Source organism: Sinocyclocheilus grahami, unplaced genomic scaffold (genome assembly GCF_001515645.1).
Source record: "Sinocyclocheilus grahami isolate Dianchi unplaced genomic scaffold, SAMN03320097.WGS_v1.1 scaffold62.1, whole genome shotgun sequence".
Taxonomy (NCBI): Eukaryota; Metazoa; Chordata; class Actinopteri; order Cypriniformes; family Cyprinidae; genus Sinocyclocheilus; species Sinocyclocheilus grahami.
In genome coordinates, this window is record NW_015505241.1 from 2,293,018 (window position 1) to 2,310,392 (window position 17,375).

General features: G+C 37.9%; 1 protein-coding gene across 1 annotated transcript in view; it reads right to left on the reverse strand.

Moving 5' to 3' along the window:
• The window catches only part of LOC107584743 (IQ motif and SEC7 domain-containing protein 3-like), a 176,959-nt gene that overhangs the window by 79,110 nt on the left and 80,474 nt on the right, over nt 1-17,375 (reverse strand). Inside the window, exon 4 of the mRNA XM_016271460.1 lies at nt 2,906-3,365. Within this exon, the coding sequence (XP_016126946.1) occupies nt 2,906-3,365 (460 nt within the window). The remainder of the gene's footprint in view (nt 1-2,905; nt 3,366-17,375) is intronic.

The following is a 17,375-nucleotide window of genomic DNA, read 5'->3' on the forward strand; positions in this document are numbered from 1 at the left end:
TAAAAGGTCTTGAGGCAGGTGTGACACACTCTCTATTACGGATTAAAAGTGTAAGTGAGTGTAAACAGTGAAAGATTCTGAGACAGGTGAAAAGCGTTTGGTTAATAGTGAATATTGACTTATTGTGCATACCGTTGTGGCTCCCGCTGTTAGCAGGGGATAATCGCTACATTTGGGGTAAAAAAGACATAATTATGTATTGTGCCAAGAAGGTTGCACTGTCTGTTCGTTCACACAGGTACGAAACTGAGTGGTAGCTGCCTTTAGCGGAGCCTTTACCCATTACCTCCATTGATCAGAGCATTCGGCACGGTCGTCTGTGAGTGACGTTACCTCCCAATACAAACACGCCCCATAGTATAGTCCTGCCCCTGATGATGATTGGCAGCTTTCCATGTAGACATCGGAAATTCAAATGCAAAAGGAATTGCGATTCCATTTGAGTTTTGCCAGGTTACATGCGTGACGCAGCGAGAGTGAAAAAGCAGACGTGGTAATTAATATTGCTATTTAAATATGACAGGCTCATAACTCCTAAGACATGGGAAATACAGTTGCAAATGGACTTTGCTTTTTCATTTGAAATTTGGCAGTCACTGTGCGTTTGCGAAAGCGAAAATGCAAATGGTAATGCACGATTTACAATTGCATTTGGATTATGTCACAATTTATGCATCCACATATGGAAAACGCAATTGAAAATACAATTTGCAATTCCTTTTGAAAATAGTCCGGAATATCGTTCCATAGGGTATGTTGTCACACTGCATGGTTTAACCTCTCACAATGTGAACCTGCCAATAAACAACCTTTTAGCAATTTTAAATTGAAGAGTAATTAAATTTAATGTGTTGCATAAAATGAATAATAATGAATACAAATTAATAGTGACAACTTGACCCAAATAAAATTAATTAATTAATTAGATTAAATAAATATTAGTTAATTTATTCATTTAATTTAAAATATATAAATTAAATATAACTTTTTGTTTGAAATTTACTTTGATTATATACGGTATATGTAATTGTGGTTTTTAGCATGCTTCCCAACATCTATTAAAAATGTGTTTGTAATATTAGAATCTTTTCTAAAATTCACTGTAATTATTTATTATTAGAAATCATTCTAATTATTTTAATTTAAGATTGAATTACTTCATTGCAATTGGACCTCCTCAAAACCTTAGCATTCCGAGATTCCCTGAATTCCCTTTTTGTCCCCAGCTATATGTAATCAAGTTTGTTTTTTTTCTGCCAAATTATCTGTAACGCTACTCTTTCAGAATTTATTTTTATTTAAATATAATTTGATTTTGTACTCATATTAAAAGCAGAATAAATCACTGTCATTTTGTAATGCCAACATAATTCTATTAGATATTTCTGAGCAAAAACAGTGGGGGTGGGGAATGCAATTTGCAATATGAACACTCAGCAAGAAAATGACAACAAATGAAGGATGGAGATTTTAAGAGAACATCTGTGTTACCATAACAACACAACCTTTTCTCATCCTCTCCTCCCATCCATCTACCTTGCTGTCGCTTTTGCCCTCTCTATCTCTGTCATCTCATCTCTCAAATGTACCCCTCTCAAACCTTTGATAGCCCCTGAATGAGGCTGCCTTGGTGTTTTCAGTTCAGCATTAAATTCGGAAAAGAAACATGTCTGCGCTCTAATTGAGCCCCAGTATAGATATAACTCTGTTCCAAAACATAGTGAGCTGACATGCAGTCTACTGCCTACATAGGCTGTATCCTGGAGTTTAACAAGTGTCTAATTTGGATCATTCCGTATAGACAGCAATTCTGCACAATGCACAAAAAAAGAAGACTCAAATCCAATAAAGTTTGAAATTAGAAATTTGCTGAGCTAACAATGTGATACTATAGTAAGTGAGAAAATACAGAGCCCACAAAATTATTGGGAAAAAATAGTGAATATATATAAAATTTGTAATTGATGTTTTACTTGACTCACCTACCATCTCAGAATGGATTTTTCACTGCGCTTGTTGCAGTGTATTTTAGTATTTGGTCAAATGAGGCTAACATAATATAAGCATAAGCATGCTGCCTACCTTCTGGAACAGCAGTTTCTCTTGAGCATACCTAAATGTATGATTCCTTAAAAAGCCATTCAAGTAGGCAGTTAACTGGGTTTTGGTACAAAACTAGAGAGTTGCAAATTGCTAATCGATTGATATTCGGTCCCCAAACAATACAATAAGAATTGCAGGCAGGCCTGCATAGAATCTGTGAATTTTACAGAAAGCTCCATAGATTTATCCTGTCCCTTGCATTTTTTGTGACTAATTTGAAGTGTATGTGGTAATTTACCAAAAAAATTTTCTTGCATTCCATCTGTGTCCCCCCTCCCCACCCCCACCATTCTTGACTTATGCAAACTTGCACTAGACATAAGTACCTGGTTTCTAAAACTCTGTGCCAAGTTAAAAATAGCTTAAATGCTTTAAAAATGTTTTAATAACTTTTTATTTATTGGTGTATGGTAGTTGATATGGCTATAAATGCACCTTCTGTTCAATTTCATTTAGGTGTTTGTAATGCAAGAACACACCTTGAGTGAATGGCCTCCAATACTCTTCAATTCCGTTTCACACACTTTACCATAATTCCACAGAATTCAGTGCAGATTCCGTGTAGGCCTTGTGATAGGTTAGAAAGCTGATGGAGATAGTAATGGATGTGTATGAGATGAGGATGGATGATCAACCTGTAAACCTTCCAGCAAAGTCCAGTGGCCTTTACCATTTTCAACATATTCCAACACACTCAGCCACTAAAAGCAACCATCCGAAGCACAACAGCCAATCCTCAAGAGCCTGAAGCATACATTCACACATCCTCAAGACCGCAATCCCACAGTGCCTTGCTCCCTACCTGCTTGTTTTTGAGGTCGAGCGAGAGTTCATAGTCGGAGGTTGTAGAGTGGCAGCATGCTCCATTCCTCTGCACTCTGATTGGCGAAGCAGTGTGATGCAAGCTTGGCCTCCTTCCTGTGCCTCCTGTACTTGCTATTTCCTTTTCCAGCTCCTCTGTCTCCTTTTTAACGTCTTGCTGCATTGGTTGTGGTGGGTGAGCCTGGGGTTTTTCTTCCTCCTTTTCAATCACTTGTACCCTCACATCTTCCTTCTCCACCTCTGCATTCCCTCTCTCTTGTGCTTCACCTCCATCTCTATCCCCATCTCCCCCTCCTGTATCGACAGATGTCACGGTGCTCCCTGCAACCTGAGGTGCCACCTGGACCTCGGGCTGGATGGCACTGGTGGAAGTCACCCCAGGTGGTGGCGATGCGGCAGGTGATGGTGTTGCAATGGGAGAAGGGGAGGGTGGCTCTTCACTGCAGAAAGGAGGAGAAAACTAAGAGTCAGCCTGCAGCCCAGGCACCATGTGACCTTGTCCTCCAGCTCAGGGGGGTGTGGCCTAGGGGTGGGTCAATGTCAATCTCTCCCTCCCTTTTCTCTCATCAACTGTGCCCCTCAGGGCAAAGAGAAAGAGATGAAGTGATTGTCTCGGGGCCTAAGCCCCTACTGTCCATTCCAGGATGGACTCAAGTGTTACCAGACAACCAGAGGGGGAGGGTGGGACACACAGTGACTTGAGACACCCAACATGTGACACACACAGACATGACAGACACAGTCATGCAGCTATCAGTGTGGTACATTTACTGCTCTTTATTGCGGTGGTGTTCTATGACCTGTTGTAGCTATGGAATTGTTCAGGCTAACTCCTGCAAATCTCTTGGACCCTCTACTAAACTTGCGGTGGAGCCCCATCTACAAACTACTGTCAATTTAGTGTCAGTTTTGACATAACAGTTAGAAGCTTTTGAGCCCTCTGAATGGTTCTGTCAGAGAAAGCAAGTCAGCTGACTGCAGATGTTAGGAAGCACAGCATGACACACCATAATTGTCACAATTTCTAGAATATCTTAAAATGTGCCAAGAAAGCTTTCAAAATATTAGGCTCAATGTAAATGCAGCTTCTGTAAATACCTTCAAAAAGTATGTCTAAGTGCACCTTTGTGTGGTATGTCACGCTTCTGAAAATGAACTTCCTTTCCAGTTTTAGACAAGACAAATTGTACCAGAATTTAATGGGTTCATTTTCCCATGAAGGAAAGCAGGGTTGTCCAGTCCGCCAGTGGCCTACCTAAAGCCTCAGATTTAAGACTCTACAAGCCTTTTGATTGAAAAATATGTGGATGTAGTTGACAGTAGGGGCTTTTGTTTTGCTTTTGAAGTGGTAGGCTGATATTAATAAGAGACTGTAGATCTCTCGCCTTTCATCATCCTCTCTGTTTTAACTTCCCTCTTTCTCCATGTCACATTCGATCACTCTCTCCAATTATATCCACCCCTGTTTTTCCTTCTGGGTTCTACCCTTTCAGTCCCTTGCGCTCTCTACCCACTCACATGGTTCTTTCTTTTAGCGCAAATGAGTGTATGTGTATGTGTGAGGTACTGAGAGGCAGTAGGAGCACTCAAGGCCTTTATGCATTTGTCTTAGCGCAGTCTAATATTACAGAGTGCTAGTGGACCAGGACAGGTCATAGTCAGAGTTCTGCACACAGCCAGGCTTTTAAAAGGCTCTGCTGGCATCAATGTATTCATGAAGCAGTGAAACTCAATTATCTTTCCATCCAGATGACACGGCAATGGGGGCGACAAAGCAAAAAACTGCTGATTGTAAATGGAATCGGATTTGATGTTTGATAGGCAATGTTTACCCAAAGAACACCAAGCGAGGATGGCACAGAGATTCGGAGGGAAGGGGATTTTTTAGGAATTTAGTATGAATTAGTGGACAAAGCAGAATGGCAACTCCAAAACGTAGTGAGGTGCCAAGTTAGAAAACATTGTAAGGCATCATGAACCCACTCCTTTGGCAGTTCTCAAAGGTAAGATCTTCTAAGACACTTTTTGGCCAAAATCTAAGGCAACACTGCATTGGGGAAAATTAATCCAAATTGTCAGACAAATTTAGATAAATGTTGATATTATAAATCTACTTATCCTATCCCATTTGATACCAAACACAGAGTGCTAGTGGACCAGGACAGGTCATAGTCAGAGTTCTGCACACAGCCAGGCTTTTAAAAGGCTCTGCTGGCATCAATGTATTCATGAAGCAGCGAAACTCAATTATCTTTCCATCCAGATGACACGGCAATGGGGGCGACAAAGCAAAAAACTGCTGATTGTAAATGGAATCGGATTTGATGTTTGATAGGCAATGTTTACCCAAAGAACACCAAGCGAGGATGGCACAGAGATTCGGAGGGAAGGGGATTTTTTAGGAATTTAGTATGAATTAGTGGACAAAGCAGAATGGCAACTCCAAAACGTAGTGAGGTGCCAAGTTAGAAAACATTGTAAGGCATCATGAACCCACTCCTTTGGCAGTTCTCAAAGGTAAGATCTTCTAAGACACTTTTTGGCCAAAATCTAAGGCAACACTGCATTGGGGAAAATTAATCCAAATTGTCAGACAAATTTAGATAAATGTTGATATTATAAATCTACTTATCCTATCCCATTTGATACCAAAACATATTGATAAACTCAATAAAAAATGACCTTTCTAACCAATATTTGTTTGTAGTATGCATTTTTTTTAGCTTGTTAGAGCCCTGGGTGGTTAGCACAGAATCATGCTAACATCAAACACAAAATGCTAGCATATCTCCCATTTTTGTTCTTCAAATGAGGAGTGCTATTTGTGTGATGGCCAAAATTGCTGCCAAGTAGAATGTTTGAAATCAGTTACTTATGAGGTTCCATTGTGGTTAAGACACTGCCTTCAAAGCTAGGTGTCTATATAGTAGGCAGTACTGTAGATAGCAAGGCAGCTCACTAAATTTGAAGCAGATTTGTGTGCTTTCTCCAGCAAAACAAAACTGAGTTGTCGCCATTGTAAAATAGTAAATATTTTCTTGCTTCTCTGGTGGACACCAGTGAATATACAGTATAGGGACAATCAAAATAAAACTTCCCACTAACAAAATATTTAAACACGACATGGGTTTAAAAGCTTTTATCAAGGAATTAATCTAGCAATACTTGGAAAATAAGATTCACAAGACTCCCATGTTGAACATAGTTTGTGGTATCTTATTTCAACATGCATTTGTGGCCTCACCGGCAGGACTGAATTGGGCGATAAAAATCAACTCCTTCCAGAAATGGCTAAGGCGATGTATGTCTATCTTGGGAAAATATAGTAATTCATGTATGTTTACAATAGAACATGGCTAATACAAAACAGTTCTTCAATTTTAACGTGCGATTTATTACAGGGCACAGAGAAATTGAGTGATCCTAGTCAAATTTCAGTTCAAGTTGAATGGCAAATTCTGTGATACTCTGAAGGTCTGTCGATACTGTTGCCAACAAAATGCTTGCCAATATACCCAAAACCTTTGATACTAAAAGCATGTTAAATTTAAGACACAGATATTATATAGGTAGTAATATGCGGCCAGTATGGAATTATTGTAATGTCATGACAAATCTGAAATCTAAAATCTAAAAAGAAAGGTTTTTTTTTTTTTTTTTAAAGCAAACTATGCCTTTAAGGTTTTTATTGCAACTGGCAGCTGGTACTTTGATCCCGATGAAGGCAAATTTGATTTTAGTTATGTAGTGAGCTTTTCCAAATTAATGATAAAATAAATAAATTGTAAAATATAAAATATAATGATATAATAATAATAATAATAATAATTACAAATATAAAAAATGTGAGTATAAAACAATAACTAACTTTAAACATTGTGAGATTTTCTAGCTCAATCACCACCATTTCCTGGGAATCACAGCAGAGTAGATTAACTTTGAGGAGAGACACAAACTGTGGAGAGGTTTAAAACTGGCAAAGTACCCAGAATGTTTCCTCTTCATTTCTTCGTTCACCTCTGATAGATAGGAATTGTGCATATTGCACCAACCATTGCTGGCTTTACTACTGCAACACAGTGCAGGCATTAGTGAGCATGTGGGGGATGAATTTGTGCTCCTGTAGTTCTGAGGGGTGTGTGTGTGTTTTGCTTGTGTGTGTGTGTTTCTGTGCGTATGCGACTCCCTGCTGCTCCTGCCCCCGCACTGTCACAGAATCACAGCTTTTTTTTTAACAATCCCCTATCCACCCACAATATGTATGATGTCGACTACAACTGCACTCTTGGTAGCCTGTAAAAAAAATAAAAAAATAAAAATTATCATGAGACTTTGGCTTTTGAGAGGAAATTTTATCAGCCCTATATAAGCACCATCTCATCTAGCATGTAATTCCTTACAAATCCATACAACAGAGTTCAAGTGTAATTTTGTAATGCATTTTCTACATGTAAATTACACATAATTTCTAAAGCTGTATCATGCAGTTTCAACAGCCACAAACTTATCCTAAAACTTCTGAGCACCGTTATCTGCCCCATATGTTTCTGAAAATGTTGCAATTTGTGGCACACCCCCTAAGGCCCAAAATTCCCAGGGCCCCAAGTACCAACCACCTTCTAGGATGGGACACCTGTTTATTAATCTGGAGCAGGATCGTGGTTTAGGGATGAAAGGTAGGAACAACGTAGGAATGACTAAATTATAAATTATGATTTTTTTTTTGTGAACTATCCATTTAAAGTTTTTGAAAACGTTGCAATTTGTGGCACATGCCTTAGGGCCCCAAATTCCCAGGAACCCCAAGTATCAACCACCCTGTAGGATGATGACCTGTTTGTTTCATTGCAACTGGCAGGTACTTTGAAAAATGTTATTATGCTTTTAACAACCTCAAAATGTATCCTAAAAACTGACCAGTATATTTATCAGCCCCATATGTTTCTGAAAAGGACCCAAGTACCAACTACCCTCTAGGATGGGGCACCTGTTTATTTCATTGATCAGGAGCAGGATCATTATAAAGGGAGGAAGGTGGGAATGATTTTCGAGGGCGACGATGATGAGTAAATTATTTTAAAAAAAAGGGGTCATATGATGCGATTTCAATTTTTTCTTTCTTTTTGGAGGGTTGCAAGCTCCAAGTACTATAACCTACTTTTTCTCTCCAAGCTTGCATGACCTTGTGCAACTGAATAACAGCCAGATGTCTGCGTATAATTCTTGCCAAAAACTGTCCACCAATAAAATGTCTGACCAACCAACCACATAAATTATGCAGTTTCTTTTATTATGTGAACTATCAGGTAATAGGATGCTGCAAAGAAGGCACTTCCAAGTTTGGGTTTGCTTCAAAAGTAGTTTGATATTTTGTATAACATAAAAACATAAAGAAACATTCAGGAAAAAAAAAATAGCCAGAGGTCATGAGACTGCAGAAGTATTACAATATTGACATTTTACCTCAGATGCCAGAGAGTACTGTTATTAGTAAAAAGTAAAATTAATCTTTCTAGATTACTCTTGAACATCATTCATTACATCTAGGGAATAGATCATTTTTTAAAGCCATGACCCAATAGGATGAATATTCACTAAGCGATAAACATGGCTCAAAGTGAATTCATTCACCACCCAACCCTGCTGGAAATCTGATGAATGCAGAATGTGTTTTCATTCAAGTTTACTATTTATTATGCTGCACATGTGCTTTCAGATCCTGTCTAACCATCACAATATTTGTAATACTTTGAATAACTATTCGACATGACTGAATATATGAGATCTCCGGTTATAACACATCTGCAATAGCTCATGTTTGATAATGAACCCTGAACAAAATGAATTATGAAAATATAAAATAAGCAGACTTTTGAGATGGCAAAGTCTGGTACATGCTGGAATGTATACACTGGTGTGTTGTTTGCTTAATTAGTCTTCCATTAACACCATCATTTAATGATTTACACCATTAAGCGGATACGGAACGCACATGTATTGATTTATCACGTGAAGCAATCATAACCAACTGTATCCAATCACAGTGCAATGGAGGCATTGCCTCCTTTCATGTGACTTTTCCCCATTCATTCTCAAGTTAGCACCCACCAAACCCAATGCATGCTTTAGGAGGTCTGTTAAAACTCAATATAGGCTCAGGGGAGGCAAGAGAAACAGCCTCTCACTGTAACTTTAATGACTGGTGTCACTGTTGGACAGTGTCACTTTAGAAAAAATTAGTGATTTATAGACTTTTAAAAGTCATATTTCATAACTTTTTCCAGTGTTTAATTTTTGTATTGTTGATTATTTTCGCACCCAATTGTTTTATGAAGACATTGCGTCTCTTGCAGAGGAAACACCCCTGATTCTGACACACGTGTAAACCAATCAAAGTTTGTTTGTTTTTCATATGTCCATATTACAAAGAAAAACTAAATAATGAAATAATAATCAAAATAATGATGTGGAAGTCATAAACCAGCCTCTGAAGTTAACTTTGCATACTTTGGTAAATCCAGTGATTATTTCATCCTCAAAAGTGCTTATTGCATCAGTCTGGACATTTCTGACTTTTTTCCAGACAGACTAGAAAAAAAGATGCTCTTTCTTCCGAAAGTTGTGTAAAGTCAATCATATTAGAGCTGACTGCTTTCCAAGTCATTGAAATTATATATATATATATATAAAATTGAAACCTAAACCTAACCATCAGTGGGACATCAGCAGATCATGAAAGGTGCAAATGAGATCATCTCAATTCAAAGAAATTATCCACCAATTGGCCAAAATGTGAAACTGTTATGAATTTACTTGAGTTTGGTTTAGAATATACATTAGTAGTGTACATGCAATATATTCATTGATTAGATTGCTGAAAGTGCTTGTGTAGAGTAAAACTTGCCATCGGAATGTTCAATGTGTTCTTCTGAGATGACTATTAGCTCTTTTTCAATGAATTGGCCAAACAGGTTCAGAGAACCTTAATGATTCATTAGTGAAATTATTGTTTAAAAACGGCATTAATCACAAATCACTGTCACACAAATTGTCACACAAATCACAAATCAGTCTATTAGTTGAATAGTGTTGGAAGTGTTTGACCTGTCCCATCTTTCTCTAGTGTGTAAAATACAACATATGAAACTACCAGAACTTTCTGTTTTAGCTTTTTTAGTATCTCAACACTCATTTCCACTATTATAATGCACAAAACTGTGGAGCTCTGATTTTGACTGATTTCACAGTCTTCTTGCTTTTACCTTAATACAGCATGAGATAGCATAGTGTCCAATGTGTGTAAATAAGATAAAAAGGAGCAGAGGTCTTCAACCCTGCTCCTGAGAGCTACCATCCTGCAGAGTTCAGCTTCAACCCTAATCAAACGCACCTGAACCAGCTAATAAAGCTCTTCTGGGTTACTTGAAAATAACTAACAGATGTGTTGAAGCAGGGTTGGAACTGAAGTCTACAGGAAGGTAGCTCTCCCAACCCAATCTCACGGCAATTTGTACATATTTGACAAGGTGGCCAATTCGCAAAACCTCACTCGTACAAATTCATACAAAAAAATGAAAAATCGTTAATATATTACGTGGTGGCAAATTCATTGGAATTTGTTCGAAGGACCACACCACAGAATTTGTACAAAATCGTACAAGTGATGTCGTACAATTCATACGAATTAGCCACCTGGTAAAATGCGTACGAATTGGACATGAGATAGCGTTGGCTCTCTGGGAGCTTTGTTGGAGATCCCTGAAAAACAGAAACAGTTGCAAGCTTGATTCGTGGATTGACGGATGGAGGGCAAGCCCTTGACCTGACTGATGGCACATGATGTGTGAATGAAACTAACTGCATCAGTAATGAGCATGCTGAAGTGCGAGCGTCAGTGCTATGGTAATGGATGGCCAGGCCAAAAGTAGAAAATGAAGGGTTGCCGAGAAGAAAATAAATAACCTCTCTTCATCAAAGCAAGACCAGGATGCTGTTATTTACAGACTAGTGACATTTCACTTGAGTTCATTACATGAATTTTAGGCTCTAATCACATAAACACAAGGAAGTTGCTATATTCAGACACATTACATACATACACATAAAAATACACTTTTTGTTGAGGTGACAAAGTATAATGAAGCACATAAAATATGTTACATGAGCACTCCCACACAAAAGCATTGGGCTCTACAGTTTTTTGACACAAATGGAGCAATGCTGCAAGTCTAATTATTCTTCTTTTTTATAGCCACTTATGCGCTCTTATAAATAGCATTGTTGTTGTTTTTTTGTTTTTGTTTTTCACACCAAGCGTCTGCATCTAGTACTCCTGAAAAAGGAACTATAAAAGGCTGAAAGATAAAAAGGTTTATACGATTCAAATGAGGCTTATGTTTATAGTGCAGATGATTCTGGAATTGATATATTGTTTTGCTGAGTTACATTTGAACTTGGGAGATATTTCAGTAAAGGACTCTCTCGCTGTAGCATGATGGCCTTTGCTAAAATTATTTATTAATTAATTAATTTATTAAATGGGTGAATTTGATGAACAATGGGGGGAAATCATTTAACAGGTCAAAGAATTCAAAGCAACTGACAAATGGGGAAAAAATGTGAGCATATAAAAAATATAATAGCGTAGATAATAATATTTTTAGTCAAGTTACTTAAACCTATCCCAGTTTCTCGGGCTAAAGGCAAAGAAAAACCCAATACGAATGGCAAGGGTTATAAGGAATAGTTGACCAACAATGAAAATTCTGTCACAACTTACTATAACGTCACTTCAAACCTATTTGGTCATGTTTTTCATTGATAAAATACAATAGGAGATGAATGTCAGATGAGATGATGGTGACTGTGTCTGTCAAGCTCCAATAAGTGCATCAGTATCAAAGTATCAAAACACAAAACAATAAAGATAAGAGCATTAAAGATAGAGCAGCCCACTGGTTAAGTGAAAACTCCAAAAATAGCCTAAATAGGTTGTCAGACTGAATGGGATTCTCAAACAAACAGCAATATTTTGGCAGCACTGTGAATTAGTTACTTAGATGTACTTATAGTCTGCATTTTAAGAATGTAATATTCATAGAAAAATACTCCCAACACAATTAATTGAAATAATTCAATGTGACCAACATTAGACATTCAGCTGTTTGTTTTTTGGACCGATTTGGCAAGTATTGGCACAATGAAGGTTGAGTTGAGCCAGATCAGGTGCAGGCTCAATGGAACAGCAGGGACTTATAACTCCACAGTTTACATGTGAGTCCATTGTAAATAACACAAGATGTGTAGCTAAAGGAGATATTTCTGCATTATGAGCTAAAATATAATAAATGATCCAAAAAATAATGGTGATGCAACCTTTTTTCTTGAGTTTATGTCAAACCACTACAGAGAACTGAAAGCCATTAAGACTGAAGTAAATTGACAAAACTGAGATTAAGCTTTGTTTTGAAACTTTCAATACTCAAGCAGAGCCATTATTATTCAACCTTTGTTAATACAAATGTCCGTATACACAATTGCAAAGGGCTATTTTTGGGCTTCTTTTCCCACACACTAAGGAAGGGAACGGGCCACTTCTGCGGGGGACAGCAAAAGACAGGAAATGTGATTTGACAGTCTGATTATGAGTCAGAAAGAGAGGAAGGTAGAAAAGCATCAGTTCATACCTCAAATAACATAGGAAACATAGGAAAAACGTACTGAAAAAATGCACCTATACATACAATTCACTGCACTTTCCAGTTGAAATGACCACTAGTCCATGTAAAACACCAACAACAAGTATTCCTTTTCAGGAAAATTATCCATTACAGGGGCAGATTATCAATTAATAGCAATACTATATTATGAATGAATACATTTTGACATTGATTAATACATTTTGCATCTCCATATGGCTTTTTCCTGACATTGTAAACTTGCTCAGTAGCTCACCTGGTACAGCACTGCACTTGCGATGTGCATTTAATTTCTGGACTGCTGCAATATGTACAACAACCAACGTAATCATTGCCAGATTCATGTTCATCTGTGTCGTATATAACTGAACATGCTTTTAATGCCATTGAAAATTTCTCTGGACATTTCACTGTGAAAGTGTCATGAAATGTGCACGAAGCAACTTAATATAATTTTGCTACAAAAGGTCTGTAGAATATGGTGGCCGAGGGAGCTCAGCACCATACAACCATATAAAGAAAAACGCTGTCATACACTCAACGCAACCAAATACAAAAACACGCTGCAATACAAAAAACACAACCAAATACAGAAACACCCTGCAATCCACTCAACGCAACGAAATACAAAAACACGCTGCAATACAAAAAACGCGACTAAATACAGTAACACGCTGTAATACAAAAAACGCGACCAAATACAGAAACACGCTGCAATACACACAACGTGACCAAATACGAAAAAGCATTGCAAGTGCACAGACCAAAACAGAAACTTCTCAAGGGAACCCGGGAGATGGGAGAAAGTTGTAGAAAGTCAACCATCACTGCAGCCCTCCACCAGTCGGGGCTTTATGGCAGAGTGGCCCGACGGAAGCCTCTCCTCCGTGCAAGACACATGAAAGCCCGCATGGAGTTGTGAGATGGTGAGAAATAAGATTCTCTGGTCGGATGAGGCCAAGATAGAACTTTTTGGCCTTAATTCTAAGCGGTATGTGTGGAGAAAACCAGGCACTGCTCATCACCTGTCCAATACAGTCCCAACAGTGAAGCATGGTGGTGGCGGCATCATGCTGTGGGGGTGTTTTTCAGCTGCAGGGACAGGACGACTGGTTGCAATCGAGGGAAAGATGAATGTGGCCAAGTACAGGGATATCCTGGACGAAAACCTTCTCGAGTGCTCAGGACCTCAGACTGGGCCGAAGGTTTATCTTCCAACAAGACAATGACCCTAAGCACACAGCTAAAATAATGAAGGAGTGGCTTCACAACAACTCTGTGACTGTTCTTGAATGGCCCAGCCAGAGCCCTGACTTAAACCCAATTGAGCATCTCTGGAGAGACCTAAAAATGGCTGTCCACCAACGTTTACTATCCAACCTGACAGAACTGGAGAGGCTCTGCAAGGAGGAATGGCAGAGGATCCCTAAATCCAGGTGTGAAAAACTTGTTGCCTCTTTCCCAAAAAGACTCATGGCTGTATTCGATCAAAAGGGTGCTTCTACTAAATACTGAGCAAAGGGTCTGAATACTTAGGACCATGTGATATTTCAGTTTTTCTTTTTTAATAAATCTGCAAAAATGTCAACAATTCTGTGTTTTTCTGTCAATATGGGGTGCTGTGTGTACATTAATGAGGAAAAAAAATTAACTTAAATGATTTTAGCAAATGGCTGCAATATAACAAAGAGTGAAAAATGTAAGGGGGTCTGAATACTTTCCGTACCCACTGTGTATATATATATATATATATATATATACTGTGTATATATATATATAATTTCAAGTCTCTCAGCTGGCGTATTCAGGCTTGTAACATCTTGTCACAACTTGACAACCGTCTCCTTGTGACAGAACAGGAAGTGACATGTTTAAACAACTGACATGAATATCCAACAAAGGCATGGCCCAGTGAGAAAGTGACATCACTTCAGCACATGTTGGAACATCTTTGATGAAGACTGAATCATGATTTAGTTGACAATCAGCTGCTCTCTGTGTCTAGTGAAGCAGATGCATTTGGCAGACTGTGACTCAACAATTTATTAGTGGGTTTGAAATGCAATTGGTATGTCATACTGGGGAAAAAAGGACACGATCATGAAAAGCAGTACAGTGACTCACAGTATCACAAGCAAAGCTGTTGTCTCTATGTAAATTTCATATGAATGTACAGTATATTGGTGAGCTACGCAGGCCTGGTCCAGCCAAATATCCATTCCACACTTCAACTGCTCATCTTTGGAGGTTTTTAAGATCTGGGGAAAACTGTATTCCCATTCATTCATCTCAATGGCAGTTGCTCAATTCTGTACACATTATATTAATCCAAAAATAAGCATTTATTATATAATCCAGTTTGATGTGATGGTGTAATGCACCAGACAATGAAGTCTTGAATACGCCTGACCTTATTAAACATAATTAGTGTGAAACAATTAGTTGCATGAAAGTGCGACTCCCAAGAATCCCAATGTAAAATGGATTTTTGAATATAAATGAGACCTTTTTTCATTGCTTAATACACATTCTTAATCTTATTGTGCATGATTACCAGTGCGGAAAGGTAAAATAAAGTTAACTAATAGCCTGTTAATACTGTTGTAGGTAATACAGTCTTCCTAAAACACAGTGTAGTAAATTAATGCCTAATAGCAAATAAATTAATAGCAAACAAACTGACCTTGACTTGAAATACCCATCTTTCACCATCCAATCAATTCTAGTTAGACAAAATTAAGCTCTGCCCCATATTTTGACTTCTTGAATATTCGGTTTCACTCTGAAATATCATGTAACAGAAGTAAGTAGGGTTTGAATGCCATCTCATGTTTAGTTCAAGCTGCTGTATAAGCGATGATACTTTTACAAGACTTCAAACATGAGTTTTCTACAAAAAATAAAAAATCCCATCCCCCAAAGAGATGTCAGCAAAATCATTGACGTGCAGAGAACCACCTTCAATTTTTCTGACTGGCTGACTGGAACACGCTTAGGGCTCAGAACACCTATTTTACATTTACATTTATTAATTTAGCATATACATTTATCCAAAGGCTCACTGGAAAAATGTGCCTCTACTTCCAATTTTGTTAACCCCAAAAACTTACTTATACAATCAATTCACTGCAGGTTGACTGAAATGAACACTAGAGGCAGCAAAACATCAATAACTTTTATTGCTTTTTTACAAAAATTGAAAACTGAATGCATTTTAATGCCACTGGACATTTCACACTGAAAGTGCTGCAAATTGTGTACAAAAAATTATATTATAATTATCATAATCATTGCCACAGGCACAATTTTTCCATTGAGTCTGAGTTGGTTTCCAGTCAGTTAATGGTAATCGGTCAGTTAATGCTGCTGTGACATAATTTTTCTTTGACTCCAGAGTGAGTAATCACATGGCATTTACGGCTCAGGTGATTGGCTTAAAAATGTCAATGTGTCAACCAAGCAACTCCACTTGAAATGATTGAGAATGTACAGTAAATGGACAGCTCTCTCTTTATGTAACTTATTGGTCCTCAGTGAACTTTGTCACAACGTGAAAAAAAAAAAAGAGTACCGTATTGACCCGAATATAAGACGATGTTTTTTTTCTTGGAAATACATCTGAAAAAACGCGGTCGTCTTATATTCAGAGTCTAGACTTTGACATGTCAATAATACACCCACAACAATAGGTGGCGCCAAATACGCATAAAACGAGTGTGCCATGAAATACGTAATGTAATGCGTGTTGTAAAGATCGCGAGTAAACACAAAAGAAAACCTTACAGCTGCATGAGTCGTGACTGTCACGTTAGCCTGATGGGACCAAACTCCCTTTGTGATTTTAAAACATAAGACAGTACCCACTACCCAGATTTGAAGACTACAGTAAGATTTAACTTCTACTGTTAATAAGATTTTGGTAGGCTACTATTAGACAGGGGTGTGAAGTAACGAATTACAAATACTCACGTTACAGTAATTAAGTAGTTTTTATCAGTAATTGTACTTTGAGTAGTTTAAAAATTGTGTACTTTTACTTGAGTAAATTTAAGTGATGTATCGGTACTTTTACTCCGCTATTTTCCTCTGTTTGTGGTCGTTACATGCTTATTTTAATTTTATTTTTTATCCATGAATGTGACTGGATAGTGAGATAGTAATAGGTCTCGTGACTTTCGTCAAATCAAATTGTGCATAGAAAACTTTAACCGCCAACTGTTTATCATGGCTGCTGGAAGTGCATTCCTCAAGCATCAATTCAGTCGCATCTTTCTCTAACTTAATATGTTAAGGTAAATTTTGGATTTCTGCTTACTAAATGATTTGTATATATGCTTGCCTATCTACACGGCCTGAAATCTGGTGTGAGGTTGCGGGTATTGCATACAGTGTTAACTCCCGCAAGTGCCACGTTCGGTAAATTCCCACTCAATTATGAGACGTGCGATCTGTGCTGCCTCGACTCTCTCTTGCGTGCGTTCTGCAGCAGTCACTTGGATATGTCGTTGTTGCTTGTGGAACTTGTTGACTTTTGATGAGTTTGAGCGCGTGATGCGTGCTGTGAAAAAGTGTGTTGGAAACACTAATTGAGGACCAAATCTGCACCTTATTGATGACCAGTGGCGTTAACATACTGCATCTGTGCCAGCACGTGATGTAATAAAACTACAGTTCGCTAATAAATGTTTATTTATTTATTTTTAATCCATTTTATACAATCCGCCTTCATTTAGCAAGTGCACTCGCGCATAA